Source organism: Lagenorhynchus albirostris, chromosome 18 (assembly GCF_949774975.1).
Source record: "Lagenorhynchus albirostris chromosome 18, mLagAlb1.1, whole genome shotgun sequence".
Lineage (NCBI taxonomy): Eukaryota > Metazoa > Chordata > Mammalia > Artiodactyla > Delphinidae > Lagenorhynchus > Lagenorhynchus albirostris.
Genome location: NC_083112.1, coordinates 67,129,379 through 67,153,350, shown reverse-complemented (window position 1 = coordinate 67,153,350; position 23,972 = coordinate 67,129,379). Strand labels below are relative to the sequence as shown.

Genomic DNA, 23,972 nt, shown 5'->3' with positions numbered 1-23,972 from the left:
GTAAATTATAGATCTTTTTTTTTTCTAACATCTTTATTGGAGTCTAATTGCTTTACAGTGGTGTGTTAGTTTCTGCTGTATAACAAAGTGAATCAGCTATACATATACACATATCCCCATATCTCCTCCCTCTTGCGTCTCCCTCCTACCGTCCCTATCCCACCCCTCCAGGCGGTCAGAAAGCACCGAGCTGATCTCCCTGTGCTATGCGGCTGCTTCCCACTAGCTATCTGTTTTACATTTGGTAGTGTGTATATGTCCATGCCACTCTTTCACTTCGTCCCAGCTTACGTCTGCATATAGATCTGCTTTTGAAGACAGTTTTGCTATTTCTTGGGGAACCAGTGAATTCATTCCAAGCAGCCATGAAGGATGTCGCCTGCTGTGTCTGACTTAATAACAGTTTCTTATTTTCTAAAAGTGGTTTTAACTTTTGTGGAGCTGGTACCCCATCATTGTTTCATGTTTCGGATGGTAACTTCGCTTCTAAAATATGCGTGGAACATCTTCATTTATGATTAATCAGAACTAGAATTTTTAAAAATTAAAATTTGATTTCAGAGGTAAGAGACGGGCACAGCATCACAGATGGGAGCCGCCGCTGGGCCAAGCAGGAATGCACGTTTCTGTTTACCGGATGCACACGCAGAGAGGCCTTGCTGTGCTCCCAGTGTGGCTGTGGTGGAGCTGGACCCCTGCCAGTGGCGGTGTCTCCTACCTGGTCTGGACCTAGGTGTCCAGCCCACACACATGGTAGAGGCAGCTCCGGTGTAGGATGACCTCAAAGTCGCAGTCTGTAACTCCCCTCTTGTGGTAAAACATGGTTACATGTTGGCCTCTGATGAGGTGCTCAGAAATAACCAGTAAATCATGGGCATTACTTAAGTCGTCCTTGAGACACAATATGTGCAAAACAAATTTAAAAAAATCTCCCACGGTTGTTTAGCCCCTGACATTTCATCCCCACGTGGTTATGCGGTGAAATCAACGGATCAGCACTCTTTCCCTGCCCGTCCTGTAAAAGCTGGGCTTTTGGGTGAGTGGTGATTTCCAAGTCAGGCCTGATCTATCATTTTAGTGTTAGAGCGTGGGTTCTGCTTGCTAGACGGTTGCCAGGGTGGTAGGTCTGCAGTTTTCACTGGTCTCACAGCTGAAGGAAGCTAGCGTTTTTTGGTGGTTACAGTTGACACAGATTTTTATTCACTAAGAAAAGAAATACCCTTTGGTTAAAAGGAGTTTACTTTCTCACAGTAATAGTAACAATTAGTATTTTGGGGGGAAGGTAGAACCTCTAGAACTGTATGTATCTCTGAAAGGCTTATGTACCCAATTTAAAAAAAAAATCACATAATGTTATAAACCGTAAAAGCAATTGGTCAAAAGGAAAGTTCAGGGAAAAAATTTAATATGTTATAAACAGTGGTATTAAAATGGAGAAAGCAGCAAAGCAGCTGGACAAATTTATGACTTCCTTTGCTTCTTTTCTGTAAATATACATATGACACAAAGAGCTTTTCTTTTTTTTTACTCCTTTGGGAAATACTACAGAAATGTAGAAAATTGCCTCATTTTGTATAATTCGATTTACTATTATCTTAAGTGAATTTCATTTGTGGCATGTATAAAATGATTTGTGGGGACTCTTTTCCAACATTGAGCCCTTCAGAACAGCAATTCTAGTCTCTAAATGCTTTAGTTTATTCATTCTTAATGCCACAATAATTTATTTAGTGGTAACTTTCTTTGGAGCTTTGAAGTCTGTGAAATTTTAGACATTACAGTTGGAAGGAAGTGTCGAATTCTCCACTTATTAACTAAAATCCCATATGGTGCGAGTCCCGGCAAACTGCCGTCCATCTTCCACATCAGGGGCTCTGGTGACAAGAACCAGGCATCCCTTTTTGAATGTGCCCAAATCGTCTCATTTTACTTGAAGAAACAGAAATACTCAGAAGTTAGGTGTGCTAGCCAGCAGATGGAGCTGGACATTGGACCTTGTTGTCACCAGCTGCAAAGCCCTGACCTCACGCTCTCCTTTCCCTCCCTCGTGACTTTGTCGTACCTTTCTTCATCTCTTATCCCTTTTCTGTTGGCCTGACCCCAGTTCTCAAAGAAGATGCACTTTAATAATGGGATACAAGAGTTTTTTGAATGTTGAAGACTATTACGATTATTTTGAGAGTGTCTACTAAATGTTTACACAAGATTCTAAAAACCAGAGTATTGTTGCATATGAAGATTTGTTACCAGGTAGCTGAATATATGGATTTGGGGCATTTCTTAGAAAAATCCCACCTTGCTTTTTTTTTTGTTTTGCGGTACACGGGCCTCTCACTGTCGTGGCCTCTCCCATTGCGGAGCACAGGCTCCGGACGCGCAGGCTCAGCGGCCGTGGCTCACGGGCCCAGCCGCTCCACGGCATGTGGGATCTTCCCGGACCGGGGCACGAACCCGTGTCCCCTGTATCGGCAGGCAGACTCTCAACCACTGCGCCACCAGGGAAGCCCCCACCTTGCTTTTGTTTAATATCTCTCTCTGTTAAGAGGCACGGTGCTGATATGTTTGTATGTCTTTGGAGCAGCCCCTGTACATGAAGCCTGTGGAGGGAAGGATGACGGCGTCCTGTTCAAGGGCAGGGTTCTGCCATTTCCCAGAGCACGAAGATCTTGCCGGCTCTCTCCTCACTCTAGATTCATCCTTTCTCTTCGTGCACTGGGGCTGCTATAATGAAATACTATAGACTTGGTGGCTTTTTTCACTCTACATTTTAGTTCTCATGCCTTTTTACTTAGGTTGTGAGACATTAGTTTAATTCCCCGCATTGAGTCCTAATAACACCTTAGCCTGGGCAGGAAGATGGTGCCTTCCTTTACCTAGGATAGCCTTGTGAGCATGTGTGATAGTTAATTTTTTTTGGCTTTCTTTTCATTCTGGAATTGAGCTTCCAAGTAGAGGCAGACAGTTGATTATATCGCATGTGGGAAAGTGCTACAAGGAAAATAAAGCAGCATGAGGTGAATTGGGAGAAGGGGAATGAGGATAGCAACAGAGGGCCTGAGACCGAAAGATTTTTCACTGACTACAAGATGAGTCAGTATTATAGGAGAATCTAAGGGGCAACCGTGGAATCTTAATTAAGAAGGAACTAGGCTACATAAATTGGTCACTCAGTCAGGCAGAGATGTTTGACAAACTTAAAAATGAATATGCCACATGAATTTTAAAAAATGAGATGACATATTCATTTATGTTTAGGCCAAGCTGCTGTTGTGGTCTCCAAACAGTGCCTCACACGAGATGGAACTTCCTCTCCCACACGTGGGCTCAGGGGTCTCCGGGCCCTGCAGGGGTGGGTGGCTTCCCTTGGTCTTGAGTCCTTGTCTTCTCTGGCTGCCGGCGTTTCAAAGCCAAGACCGGGAAGGGGCACTTCTGCAAGTATTCCTTTGGCAAGAACTCAGTCATGTGGCCAGACTTGCTGCTGCAGAGGCCGGCAGATACCGTCTCTAGTTGGGTGGCCGTGTGCAGGCCGAGAGTCTGTTACAGAGGAAGAGGGGAAACCAGGTTTGGGAGGGGGAATTAGAGGTCACCCAGAGAAGAGGAGCCGTCTACATTTTTTGTTTTTCCTCTGAGTCTTTCTTTTATAGAGATTATTTGAAGATTCCACAGTCTTCTTAATGAAGAGACTGCTTGGGAATGTTAGTGGTGGAGCATGTGAGTACCCACCAGCCAGGAGCTCTGTGCTCTAGGGAACAACTGAATACCCTTTACAGTGGATTTTGACACCTTGAAGGATCTCCCTGCTCTGTAAATAGAGTCTCTCTCTTCCTGCCCCCGCCTATGAATCATTGGTGGGTGGTGTTCAGGCCAGATTTAAAAGGGCATAACCATATATACACATCAGTCAGAGAGCCAGCTCTCAAATGGTCCAGCAGAAGATGTTTCAGTTCGTGCTCCTCAGTCTTCTCTCTCCTTGGTGATGACTCCAGGCTGCTCCGCCGTTTCTTTCCAGACACTTGATCACAGGAGGGCGGAGGTGGGTAAGTCCAAGTCCAGCCAGACGTTCCTGGCTGTCTGCCTGGGTGAAAACCTGCTGCAGGAGGGGATGGAAGCCCCGCTCTGGGAGAGCATTTTGAGCGGTGGGGTTAGCCTTCTGCGGTCTGTACCCGGGGCATAAGAGCAAATTCGCCAGCGTCTCTGCCTCCTTCCTCTTTTTCCCCAGGCTGTGAGAAAAGTGCATTTTCCTCATTTTGAGTATTAAAATTCCCCCACTCTGTGAACTCAGAAGTAGATGTGGAGCCGGCAGACAAGGCAGGGTTTCCGGATTGTGTGCTTAGGAACAGTCGTTTCGATGTGTTTCTTGAGAACAAGACTCTGGGTCAGACAGCTTGGGGAGGAATTAAGTTCCACGGAACAGAGTGTGCAGTGGGCCGCCCTGGTCTGCGGCCGTCGCGGGCGGGATCCTAGTTAGGACTTGGAGGACTTCCTGGGGGACTAGTTACCTGTCAGTGTGACTTCTCTGCGTCTGTAGCACACCGTGAAACGAAAAGCAAGGAGCCTCCCTTCCACCCGGGTTCTGAGTGTGAGAAAGTGGCTTGAGCACGGGGGCCCTGCTGCCAGACGGGCCAGAGTCCCAGAGAGGTGGCCCCGACTTCGAGAAACACCCCCTTCCTCCCGGGCTTCGTGGATTTTCATGGGTCAGGTTGGGCCTGTGACCAGCTTGCTGGATGGACCAGAAAGCGGGGCAGCTGCAATCACGCTGTTATGAAGTGAGAAGGGTTCTCTGTGCCCCGACCTGGGCCCAGAAACGATCAGCTGTTCCACCACCACCACCCCACTGAAGGCCCTGAGACAGCAGGACTTGTCTGTCCGAGAAAATGGACGTGTCCGTCGGAACGCTACCTCAGAAGGCGTGTCTTGGTTTCCATTCCCTTTGGTTTAAAGCAAATCTATCTCTTTCAGACCTACTCGGTGAGCATCGTGGAATTGTGTCGTCCCGTTGACTTACGTGTGTGAATTTGGGTTATGGTGGAATTCACTGTCAAGTCTGAAAACATAATACCGAACATCATCATTAAGATGAAAAGTTAAATTGTTAGAATTGTGCCCCTTTCTCTGACACTTCCACTGTTTGTTCTTCGGGTGGAGTGTTAGGTGGTTTTGCTGAGGTAGTTATGCGATTGGTGGTGGTTGAGTTCCCTGCTGTACAGGTGATGGTAGGCTTACTGTCCAGTTTGAACTGAGCTCTAGAACTTGTCTGAGTTTCCTTCTTTTAGTGGGGATGTGTGTACCTGACTTGTCTGCCTTACATCTTTGTATAACTAACAGCAGTGAGGAGTCAGTGTCAATTCCTTAGAGTTTCCTTGAAATATTTATCCTCAGGCAATTATTATGTCATTTGGGGTAATATACTAACTAATGTTTTTATGACATAACATACGTGTGTATATATATTATATCACATAAAAAAATTCAGTCATGAGGGATTGAGCTCTTTTCCGCTCTCTTCCCCCAAGTTTTACAATCCAGATGTAAGAACTTCCGGTGCCGGGGTGGCCTCAGAAAGCAGCCAGCCCCCGGGCCTTCTCTTCTTGACCCCTTGTGTTGCGATAACCGTCACCTCTGTTAGGGCAGAGCCAGGCTGCTCTGCCCCCTCCCTGGCAAGCACTGCGAGGCGCTGGGCTTTTGCTTTCTGGACTGTCATCCGTCCCAGCTCAGCCGGCAGGCGTGGCAGGCTGACCGCGGCCTTTCTCACTGGCCCGGCTTCGATTCTTAGCCAGCTTTGCTTCATCCAGCAAAGTCATGTTCCCCGGTTCTCTGTGGGGTTTTTTAAAGGCCCTTGTAACTAGGTTTTAATTCTGTTTGGGAGTGAAGAAGATTTCAGGTTTGATTATTCTCATCCATTTAACATTGGCTGTTCTGTCATCTCACACTTTTTCATCTAATCATTTAAGTAACTGTAATCGTTTTTTTTTCTTGTTAGTTAGAACCTGGCCCTTTAGATGAAACCCAGATTGCTACTATATTAAGAGAAATACTGAAAGGACTTGATTATTTGCATTCGGAGAAGAAAATTCATAGAGATATTAAAGGTGAGAAAACCTCTTGTTTATATTCCTTTGAAATACCCAAGGTGAGGAAGGAGTGTTAGTTGTAGAGTTTGAACCGTGCTTCTCTTCTCAAGGGAAGTTGTCCTGTGGGTATGCCTTCGACGTGCCTGGGTAGGTGGGCCGGGCCACGAGGGGGTCTCACCAGAAGCACAGCCCTGGTCCCTGTTCTTGTCGGGCACCTGATGGCGCTGGGGCACGCGTGTGCCTGGTCCCAGATGGTAGCGGGCGGAACTCTCCAGCAGATGACGGCAGGAGACGTCTTTGGTTCTGTTTTACAGCTGCCAACGTCCTGCTCTCTGAACACGGAGAGGTGAAGCTGGCGGACTTTGGAGTGGCGGGCCAGCTGACAGACACCCAGATAAAGAGAAACACCTTCGTGGGCACCCCTTTCTGGATGGCGCCTGAAGTCATCAAGCAGTCGGCCTACGACTCAAAGGTGAGGGCGGCGCCTTGGCTGGCGGGCCAGAGGAGCCTGAGGAGTGGGGGAGGGCAGAGGGCCTTGGACAGAACTCTGAACCCTATTGAAGGGGCAAGGGCAGAAAGGATCCCACAGGAGAGACGGAGAGTGCACAGAACTGGAAGGCCAGCACCTGGGCAGAAGAGTGCTCTCCGGGCTGCTGCACACCCTCCTGTCCTCGCCTTTAGATGCCCCCCTGCTGGGATCGTGTCCTCAGACGCTCCTTAGCAACAAGAGGCAAAATCGTGATTCCCTTTTCCAGCCTCTTTTACCCGTCATATGATGTACTCTCCCAGTTTTTCCTGTCTTCTTTCTTCCCCGTTGCCCTTCAGCTTTCTAAAACTGTTTAATATAGACTCCAAAAGCCCAGAACCCCGCCTCCTAGACCTCATTTCACTCTCACGTCCCACACCGACTCTGTCTCGGTCGCCTGAATGCAGTGAGATCTCCACGTGGGCCACAGAGAATAGGCTTCTCTAAACCGGTATTTCTAGGCAAACAAATACTTAACTCAGATACACTGACAGGCCAAACACCATTTCTTCTCTTTAAGTGGGACTCTTCTCAGTACCTGGCAGATCCCCACCTTGTGAAGCATTGCACACGGAGCGTAAGGGTAGCTTTTCCTGGGGACCTAAGCTCGGTGTGGTGAGCTGTTGCATTGGTGCTGGAAGTGGCTGGGGTGCGTGTCCATCGCGGCAGAGGTGGACCCGGCCCTCTCACTGTTGAGTTGTAGTGGTGGCCATGACTCCCATAGGCGTCCTCGTGGCCTTGGTAGCCAATGGCCAATAAGTGACGATTAGGTTTTCAACCCTCAAGATAGCGGAGCTGTCTAGTCTCTGGTGTGTCTGTTGCCTGTGGGTGCCTTGGCCCTGGGGTGGGTTTACCTCCATAGCTACTTCTGATTTCAGCAGCAGCTTTTGCTGTTGTCCCTTTTCCTGGGGTCGTATCGTTGGAAGACTCAACAGGAACTTACGTGTTCAGTTCCTTCTCTTTTTTTTAAACTGAGGCCCATTTATCAGAGTTCTCAGGTCTAGATTTTGGCAGGGCTGGGGCTAGAATCCAAGTCTCTTAACTCATCTGATCACACCCCGCTGATTCTTCTCTTCTTTTCCTTTCTGGTCAGTGAGCTGGTCAACCGTGGCCCCCGTGACTCAGGATTCAGATCTTGCCTTTTCAGTGTTACTCACCACAGCTCACCTGACGCTTCTTCAAGAATTGTCCGGGCTGCCTGAGACCTTCCTTCCCCGCCTTTCTTCCTGGGCAGAGCCTCTCTGGGTGTTTGCTGAAGGTGGCCTCGGCACCGTAGCGATCCCACGGCATCGTGAAGCTTTGTCACCTTTTCCCTGGAGCTGTCGAGATCAGAATGCTCCTGTGTGATCAGTAGGTGCTGCGGTGTTTTTTAGGCAGATGAAAAGACACTGTCGCAGACGTACAGGGAATGCACGCTTGGCTGGGGAGCTTAAGAAAGCGTGTCACGTTTCGTGCAAACCCTTACCTCCCTTATCCTTTCCTGTGGCTTATGGCAAAAGCCAGTCCTTCCGTTTGCTTGGATCAGACCCAACAGCTCTTAGCTGGAACTCATTGTGAAGATGTCTGTGAAATTCTCTTCCCAGGTTTGTTGACGCAGGAGGTGTGGGAAGTGCAGATAAGGCTCAGGACCCTAGCCCTGAGGTCTGTCAGGAAAGGCTGCCAGAGGCTGGGGCCTGAGGGCGGGGGGATGTGCCCCTGGGCTGGCCGCTCTCGTCTGGAGCAGTGCCTGACGAAAGACCTGTTTCCAGTGATTGCCCCCGTCTGAGGCTCGTCTGGCGGGGCGGGTACGCTCTTTGACGGGCACGTCTGCTCTGCCGGTACACACGCTCGGCCTCTTTCCAGTCCCCCCGTCTGTCCTTGCGTGTCTGTCTGGCCAGTGTCCCCACTAGTCTCCGCGTGACAGCTCGAGAGCTTGCAGCCCCAGGGGCCCTGGGGAAGCAGGGTGCTCTCGGCAGTTCCATGTTGGGGCACACGTGCCGATTCTCAAAGGCAGGTGGGGTTGGGGTGAGGATGGACGGTACCTGCCTCACCAGCATCCTCGCGTCCCTGAACTGAAGGGGGTGCTGGCCTTAAGTCTCGTGTGTGCGTCTAGAGCCCTGCTTGACACAGTCGTCTCTGGGACCAGTGCATTTGGCCCCTTGTCGTTTGCCAGGGCTGAAGATGCCGACCTCAGCTCTTGGTCTGAGCACAGCATGTCTAAGTCGTGTTGGCCCATATGCCTTAAGAGGCATATTATTTTTAAGGGGACTTGGGGTGGCTTAGTGTAAGGAGTCCCCAGACTGTGGAGATGGGGCCACAGGAGTGAGCTCTGCTCTGCCCCCCGGGAAGCCTGTGGGATCAACGATGCAGCCGGGGTCTTCGGCGAAGAACCTCCATCTTTTCCCCCTTCCTTTGTAAGGATATTAGGATGGTGTGTTAGTGGATGGATTGGAGACTTGGGTGAGAGCCTTGTCCCCTTCTCTGTACTCATCCCTTCTGTCCTTGCCGTAGCTGAGCCCAGCGCTGTGCTGAAGATTTACGTCTTCAGTGAGTGAGTGCGACACTGCATGTCGGGCGCTCTGACAGGGAACGGGGTGCAGGGGTGCTGAGAGGAGGTCGGAGTGATCTGGGGAGGGCTTCACAGACGCAGGCTTTTCGGCCCTTCCGAGACGAGGGAAGGACGTTCAGACCAAGCCCACTGGGGCAGAGGAGAGCCGTTGGCGCTGGAATTGTAGGTTGAGGAGAAGAAGGTGGTAGACTTCCTGTTAACTAAACGACTCCCATAGAGGCTGAGGGGCCAGTGTCAGTATTCTCCTGTAAATAACTTTCCCTTTTTTTGGTCTCAAAAGCAGCACATAGTCTTTAATCTGGAAAGTACCGGAAGAAATGAGATGAAAAGAAAAGCATCTGTAGGCCTAGTACCCGAGCACAAGCTAAGTTATTTTGGTGTCCAGTCATGTCTGAAATAACTGTTTGCAGTCTAACCATGGTGAAAGATGGAAACAGTGGTGTGTTGATGGAAAAAAAAAGATGAGTGGAAACACAGTGGGATTGGCCGTCAGTTGGAACCTGAGAGGCTAGCCTGTCCACTGGCGCGTGACTGGCCCTCCTTTCCCGATGCCAGCCCATGGACTCCCCTGGTCTGTCTTCAGGACCAGGAATAACCCACCTCCTGGCTAATGCGCCCTGGAGATGGGGGAAGGATGTGAGTGGGAAAAGCATCGAGCTTGGGGACTCATGACAGGTTTTATCCTAGCATGAAGTGATGGTTGGGCCGTGTATTGCTATGGAGTTGCTCATAAATGGTGTTATACCTCTAGATGCCACTTACTAATGTGTTCCTAAATATTGCCTCTAATTAAGCAAATAGTTTCTATTAAATCCATGAGCTATGTTTTTGACTAGTTATAACTGTTACTTGGGGTTCTCCATGTTTTTTTCCCTCTTCCTCTTGTGGTTCTTTTTTCTTTTTTCTTTTTTTGGCCACGCTGCGCAGCATGCAGGATCTTAGTTCCCCGACCAGGGATTGAACCCATGCTCCCTGCAGTGGAAGCGCAGAGTCCCAACCACTGGACCGCCAGGGACGCCCCCCTCTTGCGATTCTTTATACAATATCTGGTACACATAAATTTTTTATGCCACTTACATTGTATTTTGACTGCAGAGGTGTAGGCAGCGTACTTTTACCTAACTTGGTACTGCAAGGATTTGGAGAGTTGTTGTATCCTGGTAGCACCCCACTCGCATCCCCTCACCCCTGTTGCTTATCGGTAGCAGATAATTCTGTGTTGTCCCTTTTAGGGGAATTCTATCCAGAACTAACCACATACGGAGAAAAAAATCTGTTCACAAAGAAATATCTGCAGTTCAGGGCACCTGCCTTTGTAACTTTGGACTTAGGCTTATATTGAAAACCTCTGTTTGTTTTCTCTTAGTAGCTAAATTTCCTATCTTTCCCACATGGTGGTAAAACAGTTCTCTTCTTACACCTCAGTTGCTTTGGAAAATGACTGACCTTTCCCACATAACTTTTACTTTAAAATCCAGACACATGTTCTAAATCTGATGCCGTATCTTGTCGATGCAGTGATAGCATATCGTAAGTACAATTGAGTCTGTGTGTCAGCATCGTTGTTGAGTACTTGATACTTCAGTAAGTTAACGTGCCGTAGCCACGCAATCATTCTGAGCTTTAGCATAAGTAATGCTGCTATTGAATATTTTGGGCAGCCTTTACCGTTTTCTAAATATAAAATTTATTTAGGGTAGATTCCTAGAAGCGGAATGAATTGCTTTCAACGAGGGTGGATATTTTTATGGGTTTTGCTACATGATGCCGAATCGCTTGGCGTTTATTCCAGTGCCAGTCGAGGTTTCCAAATTCATCAGCAGGATGTGAGACGTCTGCAGAGGGAGGCTGCAGGCAGGAAGGCCTCTCGGGAGCCCCCCACAGAAGTCCCAGGGACGGAGGACAGCCCTGCACTAAGCCAGGGGCAGGAAGGGGACCCAGGGCACCGGGAGGTCGAGAGCGGCACGCCTGGCACCTGGCTGATTTAGGAGGATCCAAAGAGAAGTTCAGGGGGGCGGGCCGGGCCGGGCCAGGCCGAGGCTCGGGCTCCTGGCCTGGCTGCCTGGGGGAGTGACACACATCTTGTCTTGATGCGGCTCTACTGGTGACCCTCCCAGGGGAAGAAGGTGAGAGCAGTGCCTGTGCCTCTTGTCTGAAGACCTCGGAGGCGCGTTGTGGGTGGGGCTGGGAAGGCTGTCACATCGGTCGACTTCAGTTGGTCTGTATTGTCAGACAGGAAGCAGGTGCAGGTCCTTGAATTCTTGCTGCCTGTCAGTTGTCCGGCCCGGAGCCTGATAGCAAGCCCTCAGGTCTCTGAAGGAAATGAGCACAGGCTCGTTTCCCGTGATAGGCTGCTAGCGGACACCATCATCGGCTGGGCTTTCCAGAAACAGAGTGTATTGAAGTGATTACGGGACGCCGGGGGGTCTGGAGGTGCATCCCTCAGGGATCATCTCTATCTACATGGCCCTAAGCCAGATTGTTGTCGAGTGGCAGGCTTAGCAAACAGTAGCCGTTGAATGAAATCCAAGAGAGGCAGGCAGCTGCGGAGTTGCACAGACCTGAGAAAGGAACCGCAACCGTATAGGAGTCGTGTACTCGTCATTTTTGCCTCTGTTCTTGCAACTCGCCCTTTCTCCTTGTACCTGTGCCCTTCCTCCTGTCCTCCTGCGGCCGCCACGGTTACAGATGCTCACTGCACCCAGCTTCCTCCTCCTGGGGGTCGGACCCTGGAACACATCACACTTCTGCTGATTTTTAAAGTAGTGCACGTGTAAAATAAAGCAGAGGAAAGGAAGGTAGGAACATTACTCCCGATACTGGATCTTCCAGATACATCCCTTTAGTACAAGCTGAGTGCAAAGAGTTTACAAGGCTTGCCGTCTGTGATTCCCACCTTCACTGGAGCAGAAGGAAGTAGAAGGTGTGCTGGGCATCGTCCCCACCCACCGCTGCCCAGGGGAGGTTGTTGCTAGGACTTCTCGTACGTCCTAGGATTGTGGGAACGTGGCAGGTGAGTCCTCTCTAGGTTGTTAAAGGTTGGGAACGTCTGGGTCCTGGGGCGACCTGCTCAGCGTTCCAGCCTTTCCGTTTCCCTGCCGTGGAGTTGGGAGTGAGGGATGTCTTAGGTTCTGACGTAATTGCCTGGAAGTAGGATGGCTCTGCGGTGCTGTGACAGGAGCAGGGAGGTCATGTAGGCCGAGTGCAGGAGGCCGTGCCCCTCGCCCCGTTCTTGGCCTGCCTGTGGGGTCCCGCTTCACTTTCGGCTTCTGTCTTCTTTGCTGTGGCTTGGTTTTGGCTTGTGAGAAAGCCTGCGAACCAGAGCGCTTCTCATTCCCAGCACACGGTCAGGGAACCCATTCATGTGCACTGAGCAGGTGTGGTCACAGCCTGGGCCGGGCAGGAGGGTTGGGCAGCTGGACAGCGGCTGCCCCGCTCGGCGCCTCATTCTTGCCGACAATGAACACGACCGAGGCTCTAGATGTAACTGACCTGTCACTCAACCGGAAGTGAGGAACCGGAAGAACGCATGCATGGCAGCAGGAAGGAGCCAGAGGAATCTGGAATTTGGGACCTCTTTCTCCCTTAGGCCAGTGGCACTGGGGAGACTGGGAGTGGACAGTTCTAGATTAGAAGAGCCTTAGCTGACCTACCAGTCAGAGCAACATATGGGCCTTGCTTGGATCCTGATTCAGATAGATCAGACCATGAGAAGACTTGTTTTGAACAGTTGAGAAAATTTAATTAGTACATGATATTGGGTAATTATTGTTAATTTTAGGTGTTGCTAAAGGCCCCTACGTTGGCAAACTGAAGTACTCGTTGGCAAACTGAAAAAAGTCATGACACCTGTGATTTACTTTAAGCTGTAATGTGGCGGATTGCTCACTCTTAAACCCTGTGATGGGCATGCGGGGATGCCTCAGGTTGATGTTCTCTACCTCTGTGGGTGTGTGGGCATCCTCGCTAAGTCCTGGGTGCCACGTGAAGCATCTTTCACGACCACCCTTAGCGTTCGTCCCAGTTTACAGAGGAGGGAGCTGGGCTCCACAGGTGGGGTGTTCTGTCTCAGGTCGCAGGACCGGCTGGAGAGCTGGCCTTGAACCCCGTCCGAGGCCCGGCTTCTGAGCATCACTGGACAGGGTGGTTTGCAAACACGCTTTGGCCCCCGGACACGCCCTCCCCGCTCACCTCGGGTTCCCTGTTCCCTTGACTCAGGGACCTAAACGAGTGTGGGATGTCTCCCACCTCCAGCAGCAAAGGCAAGAGGAGAAATCGTTAAGAGCCGTCTTCCATGTAGAGGCAGAAGATGTTCTGTGTGTTAGCTTTTCTCCTGGGTGTTGCCTATTTTGAAATGATACCAAAGGCATATCTTTTCTTATTTTGAGTCAAGAATGAGTATCCTTTTCAAAACCTTAGAAGCACGTTGAGATGCTTTTCCTCTGAAGTACGTCTCTTTGAATGCTTTGCTGTTGCAGGCAGACATCTGGTCCCTGGGCATAACGGCGATCGAGCTTGCCAAGGGGGAGCCTCCGCATTCCGAGCTGCATCCCATGAAGGTTTTATTCCTCATTCCAAAGAACAACCCCCCGACGCTGGAAGGAAACTACAGCAAACCCCTCAAGGAGTTTGTGGAGGCCTGTTTGAATAAGGAGCCGAGCTTTGTGAGTATTTTGAGATCAGAACGGGCGTCTCCTCCTCTGGGGCCTGATTGGTCAGGATACATCTTACTTGGCATTTTTCTTTAATCACTATTATCAGCTGTCTTCGTGATTTCATTTATTTTTCTTTTTCTAAATGGGTGTGATTAATTGCTTTGAATTGCAAATTTGTTTTTTATTGTTATTTTATCTTTTAAGGATGAAAAATCTATTTTCTTTCAGATTTTCTAGTGTCTCATACCTCATTGAACTTGAAGACTGTTCTCCTTAATATTATATGTGGAATCATACATTTTTAATATTTATAGTGGAGGGTCAGGCTATTTAGCCGTTTTAGTAACCGCAAAGTCTGGCCTGAAAAACAGTGGCTAATTAGGTATTTAAAGTAAATGTTTTCAGTTTCTTCTGGGCATGTGTCAGGAAGGAAAAGAGGAATGAGATAGAAATGTACGCCCACCTTGCTTTCCCCTTTTCCTTCTTACTGTCTTTGCTGTTGAGTTGACTCTGGGAGAGCCATGTGGCAGTGATGGCAGCATGGCTTTAGCCTAGTTTTCTCTCTGAATTAGGACTTTTTAAAAAAAGTTGTCTGGGCTTCCCTGGTGGCGCAGTGGTTGAGAGTCCACCTGCCGATGCAGGGGACACGGGTTCGTACCCCGGTCCGGGAAGATCCCACATGCCGCGGAGCGGCTGGGCCCGTGAGCCATGGCCGCTGAGCCTGCGCGTCTGGAGCCTGTGCTCCGCAACGGGAGAGGCCACAGCAGTGAGAGGCCCACGTACCGCAAAAAAAAAAAAAAAAAAAAAAATAGTTGTCTGTGTATCTGGGGTTGCATGGAGCACCACACGTCCTTGTTTTGTTTCTGAGTTTTCCAGCAGGGTTAGCCGAAGGTCAGGCTGAAACTTCTGAACCCACCCGCCCCCCCGCCTTCTTACGAACCCTTATCTAAAAATATGTGGTTAGTTTTACGAGAGCACCATGCTTTTCTAATGTGATACCAGGTTTGGTAATGGAATTCAATGAGGAATGCAGCGTTTTCTAAGAACCTCCAGGGGATGCAGAGTACACCACTCATGGGTGCCTCGCGGGCTGCTGTTCTTTGTGTCCGTGGGGCTCGGGACGTTGTTATCAGGAGTCTGTTCCGAGCCCCGAGAAGACACACCCACGTGCCTGCACGTCTTCCCATGACAAGCGTGTTTGTGGTGTCGGCTTGCTGGCCCAGTGCACACATCTCCACCCCGACCTCTAGCCCAGACGCCCTGAGGAGAGGATGCGATGCTTGGAATTAGACACGTGGACGGGGACTGAGAAATGCCTGAAGTGACCCAGGGTTTTCGCAGGCTTGCGTTTGAGAAGCGAGCCTGGCTCTTGTTTAGGAAGCTTTAGTAATTCAGAGCAAGTGGGACACGGTCTGACTCGCGTGATTTGTGTGTTCCCGCCGGCCGCTCCTGCTTGGGCTGCGTGGTTTTCTTGGGAAGCGTACTCCCTATAGTTGGGTTTGCCACTCTCAAGGGCAAAGCGAGTGGCCGAGTTCACTGGCCGTGCTGAGCCCAGAGCCTGGATGAAGTCCTCACCCCGATCACAAGGGAAAAGGCAGACCTGGGAGACCAGCATTTCTGAATTGGGAAGGCTGATGACTAAGAGAACGTGGGTACCCTTTCAGCGTCCAAGGAACGGGTATCTCCTGGCTTTCTTCCAGTTGGATTTAAATTAACATTTATCTTATTGTTTGGGAGGATAGAGCCAAGCAGTAAGATAGAAAGTTAGCCAGGTGATACAGAACATGTTTTCTCTCTTGCCAGCGTTAGCAACGATGATTGAATGATGATCTGTGAAATGCTCTGCAACATTTTCTTTGTAAATGCATTTTTCTGGGGAGGGGGTTCCTGCTTTCATCCGATGGTTACCTCCAGAATGTTAAGGACCCCATTAGATACTGGATACCTTGTCCACACTGTGAACGGGATCCCCCCCACAGGAGCCAAATGACCTTCTTTGACTCGGTCTTAAAGGAAACAGCTTTGAAGCAGGGAATCTGTCTTTACGTGTCAGCTTGGTTGCTGGGCGTTTGGAGGCAGAAGTCTGTCCTTTGGGGTGGAGTCAAGTAGAATGTAGAGAACTTGACCTCATGCCTTTTCTCTTTGCTTCGTTTGTTTTCCAGAGACCCACCGCTAAGGAGTTACTGAAGCACAAGTTCATAATCCGCAATGCAAAGAAAACATCCTACCTGACTGAGCTCATCGACAGGTACAAGAGGTGGAAGGCCGAACAGAGCCACGAAGACTCCAGCTCCGAAGACTCGGACACGTAAGTCCACGCGGCCCGAGTCCTGCGGGACGTCCGTGACTGGGGGACGTGTCCCCAGCCCCAGGCCGTGTCTGAGCCCCATTCCGTACTGGATGTGGGCCTGTTCATTCTCATCTCTTGGTTGGGGTGGGTTTTGGGTTTCCTTTTTCTTTTCTTTTTTTTTAAAAAAAAATCCAGGCTGATGGTGCTTCTTGTGTTAGTATGGGACTATATTTGGGAGTCTCTTTTCGTTGCCAGTGGAGTTTCTCTGAGTAAAATCTGTGACAGAGCTGTGCGTAAAGAACTAGACCTGGTTTCTTCTTCCTTCGTTATACCTCCTGTTTTTAAAATGCTACTGATCAGGTGAAATGGCTTTACATATATTTCTAGAAAGATACACATGAGGGTATCAGTGATCCTGTGTTGTGTTCTGGTATGCCTGGCGTCGTAAAAGCTCTGTGCCAGGAAGTTACTATAAACTGGTGTCAAGCTAAGCATCTAGGAAATCCATTAGCTAAAGAGATGAATTAGGTCTGGGAGCCGCTTGGGTCTGTAGAGGTGGGGAGAGCGGGACCGACTGCTCTGGCGTGAAGGAAGAGGGAAGCCGTGAAGGGGGGGTCAGGAGTGGAGGTGCTGCAAGTCAGATCCTCGCCTGCGCCCCTTCATACCTCGGCCAGAAGTTCGAGCTGACCCACGGCCCAGGTCCACGTGGCAGGCCAGTGGGATGAGACCCAGAATAGTTTTCAAGGTTCCCATGTGATTCCCTTGCAGAGTCAGGGGTGAGAACCACAGACTAGGATGTCGCTGAGGTCTTGATGTTGAGCCGTGAGGGTGGTGGGCGTGGGGCTGAAGAGACGGGCGGGGAGAGTCCAGACGTTTACCGTGGGTCTGGGTACCGCAGGTGGGGACGGTCCGGCTTCAGCAGTGTCACGGGTCCACTGAGAAGACAGCACTGGAGAAGAGGCTGGTCTGGGGAGGCCAGGGCACAGGAAGCTGGGTTTGATGTGGGACACGTTCAGACGACCAGTAGGATGTGTCCAGTTTAGAGCAGCGTCGAGATGTGGTGTTGAGGCGGGATATCTAGGCAGACAGTATGGGTTTAGAGCTACCACTCTGAACGGTCACTGGAGCCCTGAGAACCCACCTGTGGAGAAGGGCCAGAGGCCGAGGACCTAATGCTGGGAGACGCCAGCGTGAAGGAAGAACCCGTGGGCAAGCTGGGTCGGAGGAGATCTGGGTGCAGTGTGGCCCCAGGAGTCCAGGGCCTCTGGAGGAGGGTGAGCGGTGGTAGCATTTGCTGCTGAGCCTGCAGGCAGGATGGTAAGGAGGGAACAGTGCCTCCTGGTCCAGAGGCGGGCAGGGGACAGGGGGCCTCGGCCGGGTAGATTTTGGAGTGAGTGGAAGGTAAGAGACGGAGGTGGGAGCGTGGAGTGTAGGTGACGCCTCCAAGCCCTGTGGCTGAAGGCAGGGGGCGGCGCTGAGCAAGCAGAAGGACTGCGCGCTCAGGTGTGGTGGGGCGGAGCCAGTGGAGACTGTTCTCCAGGAGAAGAGACGCGGGAGAGACGGTGTGGGTGCAGGTGTGGGTGCGGCAGCTCTATGGGAACCGCGTTCCCACGGGGTCTCCTTTGTGAGGTCGGAGGCAGGGTCGGCTTCTGCAGCCCAGGAGGGCCTGGAGGGGAGTGGACAGGACCGGAGGCAGGCATGGAGCATGGGGGGGTCTCCCCGCAGAGCTGGCCCTCACTCACGGGGTCACCTGCATTTCTGTGTTAAGGGAAACGGACACAGACGGCCAAGCATCCGGAGGCAGTGACTCAGGGGACTGGATCTTCACGATCCGGGAGAAGGATCCAAAGAGTCTTGAGAATGGAGCTCTTCAGCCGTCGGATTTAGAAAGAAATAAGGTACGTTTGCTCGTGCAGAGTGACTAACCCTTGGCATCAGTCAGCAGCATTTTTGAGTCGCTTTTGTGTGAAGCCTGCTGTTTTCGTGGTCTTTGTGGGCCCTCAGTGCAGCCTGTTGTGGAATTTGGCTGTCAGGGAATCGACAGATCAGGAGACGATGTTCTGTCTGACTCCCCAGCGAGGCCAACCCGCGAGTCTGGACTCTGGTCCGCTCTGCGGTGCTGATTGCTGCCCTCTGCAGCCCTGCCGCCAGATCAGCATTTCCTGACACTTGCACATCCCGGGGCAGCGGGGAGGTGGGTTTAGTGTTTGAAACGACTTTCCAGCTCTCTCGATGAGACTAGGCCTGTGTTGCATGTTGGTGTGACTCATCAAGGTACTGTAATTTGGGAATTGAGTTTTGTTTAAGGAATCTTAAAAATAAATCTATTGCTTTTGGTACCTATGTACTTAATTTTGATGAATTGGTTTTGTGCCTGTTTAAGTTAATGAAAAGCTGTAGTTTTAGGGTCGTTTTGAAGCACAGTGGTGTAGTTTCTCTTCAGCAAGTGCAGACCAGTGGCTGTCCCCTGGTGACCCTGCAGATCCTGCTTTGAGAAGCAGATGGGAGTCGCTATGTGCTCAGATAGAGGCTGCAGAAGAAGCAAAAGGCAGCACCGTCATAGGGCAGCCACTTCCAGCAGCCCGCTCTGACGTGCATGCCATTCCCAGGCCTCATCCGTCAGGTCCTCTCCATAGGGGCTCAGCGGTGCAATTCAGCATCGCCGGAGTCCACGCAGGGTGCCGCTTCCTGGCGCTCTGCTGCCTCTCCACCGGGCATGGTATCTGTAGTCCTCCGTAGTCCAGTGAAAACACAGTAGGACAGTCCTTTGCAGATGCTACGTGTATCTGACAGACGTGTATCTGAAGTTCACTGAATTATTGCAAATGTGAGTATTAAATATTTCTCATTACTCTTTCCCCCCCCACCCGCCCCCCAAGATGAAAGACATCCCAAAGAGGCCTTTCTCTCAGTGTTTATCTACAATTATTTCTCCACTGTTTGCGGAGGTAAGATGCCCAGTTGACTTCTGGGGAGGTGCGAGGGGAAGAAGGGGGAGCAGTTGCCCCGTCTGTGGCAGGGTTGCCCGTGAAATTTGGGGGGTTAGACTGGCTGGCTCTGGGAGGCCAGCTGGGATGGACGGGCCCCTGCCTTCCAGGAACGCCTCTTGCTTTCCCGGGGGCCGTCTTCCAGCCCCTCCTGGGAACTGTCGCTGTGTCACTGCCAGGAGCGTACACGTGGGATGTCAGCAGCCCAGCCCCAGTCCGTATGTTACTGGGACAATTTTTAACTTCAGTTGTGCTGTTTTCTACAAAATCCTAGTTGGGTGCAGCCTAACATCTTTGCCTCGACAGACTTACGTATGGCAATGTGAAAAACAGATTTTTACTTTAAGGAGACATCAGATTCCCTGGGGTCCTCGTGTTTCCTGTGGAGCCCCCAGAGTAGTGGCTTCACCCAGCAGGGCCCCTGATTGCTGACGAGCGGCCCCTGCAAACATGGGCCCCTCCCTGTGCCCTTTCAGGGGACCCTGCCCCCTGTAGGTATGTGTATACGTACAACATTGGGAGGTGTTTCAAGGGTGGGTTTTATGAGGGTGAACGTGGTTCACCTGGTTAGTAGCTGATTGGAGGATAAGTTGGAAATAACCCCTTCCTGTCACGTTCTTGTGCCCCTTGGGTCAGGCTGCCTTTAAGGTAATTCAGTGAGTCACCTGGCGCCTTCTGTTTGGGTGGTGATCCAGAGCTCTCCAGGGAGGCTGTAGCAGGGGACCTTGGACTTGAGGTGGGTGGCCCAGGGTGGGAAGGAAGTACCACCCATGGGCGCATCCCTGTCCCCCGCTTGGCCTGAACGCCAGTCGCACGGTGCCTCCCCCTTGGCGGAGCTCCTGGCTGGCCTCAGTCTCCCAGGCCTTCCCCGACCCAGATCTGTCTCACCAGTGTGCCCAAGGGACAGGTTGAAACCACTGAACACTCCGGGTTCAGGTGGAAAAGTGAACAGCAACAGGGCAGGCGGAGGCCCCTCTGTGTCGCTTTCTGCCTGCGGCCTTGGCCTGGGATGCCTGTTGGACCCTGTTTGCTCTTTGGTAGGTTCTTCGGGCAATTGGCCTGTCAGGTTTTCCAGATACTCCGCTGCTTTCCCGCAACCCTGACTGCATTTTACTAGGATAGTTGGGCAACGGGGGAAAAGGGCATAGATTTTCTCATTTGTCTGAAGCTGTCTGTTTCTTATTGGGCACATGAAAAAAATCCATTCTGAAGGCACTATCCAGAATTAGTGAACTAATCCTAAACGTACTAATGTTTTGATTTTGTTCAGCTGCCCTGAAGGTAACCTCCCAGGCGTCTTTTCCTGTATGTTTTTGTTATTAATGTTTGGTAGCCTCACGTTCAGAGCGTCCAGTGTGCATTATTTGCATAACACTCCGCAATCTCGCTACTTAAGGAGCGTCTCCCCATGTTACAAATGAGCACGTTCCCGGACGTCCCTCAGTATGGGCCAGCGGCTCCCTCCAGTGGTGGTGACGGGGCGCGTCTGGCAGCCGCGGGCAGCAGCGGGTGGGGTGGTGGGTGGGGTGGGGGAGTGGGAGGGAGGTCGGGTGGCGGGCTGCCCACTCGGGGCTTGTAAGTCCGGTTGTGTTTAGTCGTTAAGGGGCCAGGGCTCCCAGATGGACAGAAGCACCACCTCCAGGCTGACCGTTGCGGTCGCTGACACAGTGGAACAGGCACAGGCACTCCGGCCTCAGCGCCAGGCCCGTCCTGTCCCTCTGTCTGTCCCTGCAGCTGGGAGGGGAGAAGCCATGGACGTAGAGTGAGCCTGAAGCCGGGGTGGCGGCGTGTGGTCCCAGCAGCCCGAGAAGCTGCTGGAGGCTCTGGGTCGCGCGCCGAGCAGCTCCGCCGCCTCCTGGCGCATCCGGGGCGCATCCCGGAAAGACAGAAGTTGACCTTAAACTGTGGGAGCTGCCTGCAGACTGGTGTGGTTTCCCGCGGGCGCAGAGGTGCCGAGAGGACATCAGCCTCCCGGGGTATAGGGCTGTTGCCTGTTTACATGAAATGGAGTATTTCGGCAGCACCCTGCCCACAATGGCAGTCTGTCCGGAGGCCTCAACACCAGCCTGGTTACCGCGGGAGCTGTGCGTGCGTGGCCCGCACCACAGCTTCGGGGCACACACCAGAGCCAAGTGGGCGGGAAATGGCTTTGCTGGTGGAAGACTAGGGTGGAAACGGAAAAAGCAAGCAGAGGGAGCAGATGCCACGATCACCTTCTGAAAAGGTGCATAGAAGCGGGTGTGTTTCCTTCCCGGGGGAGGGTAGAGACGGGGGTTGGGCTCAGGCCCAGCCTGTGCCTGGTGCTCTTAGCCTCCAGAAGGGGAGGGATCCGAGCCGACCCTGTGGCCGGGGCAGTCGGGTTGTGCCACTCCTTAAACAGACGCCCGTGGCTTCCCGTGCTCGGGTGAGTCACGCCGTTCCTCACTTTGGTGTTTTCAGTTGAAGGAGAAGAGCCAGGCTTGTGGAGGCAACCTGAGGTCCATCGAGGAGCTGCGCGGGGCCATCTACCTGGCGGAGGAGGCCTGCCCTGGCATCTCGGACACCATGGTGGCCCAGCTTGTGCAGCGGCTGCAGAGGTGAGTGCCACCCGTGCCTGGTACCTTCCAGGCCGGGGGCTTGCAGCAGAATCGAGGGAGAGAAGGCTGTTCTCCTGAGTTAGAGGAGTGTCTGTGCGAACGAACCAGGTGAACCTGGACGCTTCGGGGAGGGACCACAGAGCTTCGTGGTGCTGGCTCTGCTGCCTAAGCACAGGATGACTTCAGGGTGCCGGTCTGCTCTCCTGATGCAGCCTCGTGACCAGCTAGAGGAGTGCAGTCCTGAGCCCGGACTCTCCGTTTGGTTTTATGCTTCAAAGCCAGGTGTCCAGAAACACCAGAGGTGGGGGCTCGGTGAGTTCCGTGAGACCGGACACAGATGCGGTCTATGTGAGGGCTGTGTGGGTCCTCGCCTCTGCCTCAGCGCCGGAAACCTCTTGTGGTGGCCGGCAGCCTGCAGGGGGCGCCCGGGAGCTCCGTCCGCGGCAGCCTGCAGGGGGCGCCCTGTCCCCACCGGCGGCCCTGGTGGAATGGGCTCCAGGGTGAGGAGGAAGTGGGGCTGCGGATCTGTCCCCCCCGCCCGGTCCCTCAAGCTTGTTTGGGGGAGCCTCCCTGTGGAGGAGGTAGGTCGCACACGTGCAGTCACCTGGGGGTGTTGGAGAGAGCGGAGGTGAACCGTCCAGCAGCTCTGTGACCCGAGCTCTCCTGCACACCCCGAACCTTTCTCTCTCCCCGAAACGCCAGGCAGATCAGTGCTTTGAAATTCACCTTCCAGGTGTGTTGTCCAGGAAGCGAGCTTTTGCTAAAGGACGGCTGCTCCTTGATGGGAATCAGGAGCGTCTCAGATCTTTTCTGAGATGTCGGCTGGATGGCGCGTGGAGAAGTTTGGGGCATGTAGGGTCACTTTTGCCACTTGGAAGTGGTGATGAAGGGGCTGCCCGCTGTCCTGTGAAGTGTCCCTCTAAAGTGGGACATCAGAGAAAACCTCAGGTTTGTTCTGTAGAACTCAGGCTCCCTCATGAAAACATCCCAACTTTCTAACCTGCTCTCACGTTTAGGCTGGAGAACTTGGAGGCAGTTGAAGGACTCCAGTATGCTTTTTCGGGTGAAGTTGGTTTTAATAGCGTTATTTCTTAACCCACCGCATCCAAAGTCTTGTTTCAGTATGAAAGGTCTTTCACCATCGTTGCAGGGCTGAGTCTTTGCAGTCAGTGTGTGTTTCACACTTAAACGGCACATCTCATTGTGAAGTCGGTGCTGGGAGCCACTGTGGCGGGTGTGACCGTACATAACACAGGTGTAACTGCCTGCCGTCTGCATTACGGTTAACATTGTACTTCCCATTCTCTCTGGTTCTCTCTTGTCCTTCTGTCCTTTGTGACGTGGGACTCTCCTCAGCCATCAGATGACCTGCTCCAGGGGCTCCCTGCCTGGTCCCTTTTGGGCTCTCCAAGCTCTTGCCGTGTGTCCCCTGTCCAGAGGCCACCAAAGCACAGTGGCCGTCGCTGACACTTCAGACCCGTTTTGCTCCTGGATGCCTTGCTCCAGTGGGTCGCCTCAGAGACGACAAGGACCAGCTTTTGTCCAAAGCATTTTCAGAGGCTTTTGTGTATCTTAGTTTGAGTTAGTGTGTGGATTCTTTTGTGTGGCATCAACTCCTCCCATGACTTGGGCATTTACATCTCTCGAAAAGTGAGTCTCAGGACCCGTGGCTAAAGCGTGCGTTCCTAGTCATTTGTCCCGTGGGCGAGGGCTATGTACTCTAAACGCCTTAAAAGAGGAGCTCTAATTTGGCATGTTGGCTACGAGTCCCATTAAACTCGTCCTCAGCCGTCTCCTGTGGCTGGGTGACCACCCCGGTTTTGAGGCTGCTGAGGGAATCTTGGCCACGAAGCGCACCCGTCCCCCTTTTTGGTGTTCCAAAGTGAGACGGTGCCGCAGAATTACTGGAAACAGGAGAAGGTGCCCATCCCACCATCATTGTTTTGGGTGCGCTGCCTTCCCTTGCTGTATACAAGTCATGAACTTACCCAAGTTTTTAGATATTCTTGGGTGTTCATGTAGACTAAATTGTGTAAAACTGGACATGTATAATTCTGTGTACACTTCTTAACCTGGGTGTATTTTTCATAGTGCTTAAATATTATGAGTTTTCATCTCTTAGTTCATTCAGCTTGCTTAATTAACCATTTTTCTACCGTTGGACATCAGAATTGTGTCCTAGTTATTGTAATCACAAAAAATTTAACAGACCGTCCTAGGAAGTGGATTACTTGAACAAGCGCCGGTATTTTGTGTGGCCAGAAAGGGTTTCTTGCACTGATATTGCAACTTTGGGATCTTAACTGTGTCACTGGGTAT

At 51.6% G+C, this 23,972-nt stretch overlaps 1 protein-coding gene across 2 annotated transcripts in view; it reads left to right on the top strand.

The window, feature by feature from the left end:
- The window catches only part of STK24 (serine/threonine kinase 24), a 108,593-nt gene that overhangs the window by 83,250 nt on the left and 1,371 nt on the right, over positions 1 to 23,972 (top strand). For both annotated transcript variants that reach the window (XM_060129029.1, XM_060129030.1), the window contains 7 exons: positions 5,981 to 6,089; positions 6,386 to 6,543; positions 13,624 to 13,809; positions 15,963 to 16,108; positions 17,859 to 17,988; positions 18,970 to 19,038; positions 21,517 to 21,653. In XM_060129029.1, coding sequence (XP_059985012.1) covers positions 5,981 to 6,089; positions 6,386 to 6,543; positions 13,624 to 13,809; positions 15,963 to 16,108; positions 17,859 to 17,988; positions 18,970 to 19,038; positions 21,517 to 21,653 — 935 coding nt within the window. The remainder of the gene's footprint in view (positions 1 to 5,980; positions 6,090 to 6,385; positions 6,544 to 13,623; positions 13,810 to 15,962; positions 16,109 to 17,858; positions 17,989 to 18,969; positions 19,039 to 21,516; positions 21,654 to 23,972) is intronic.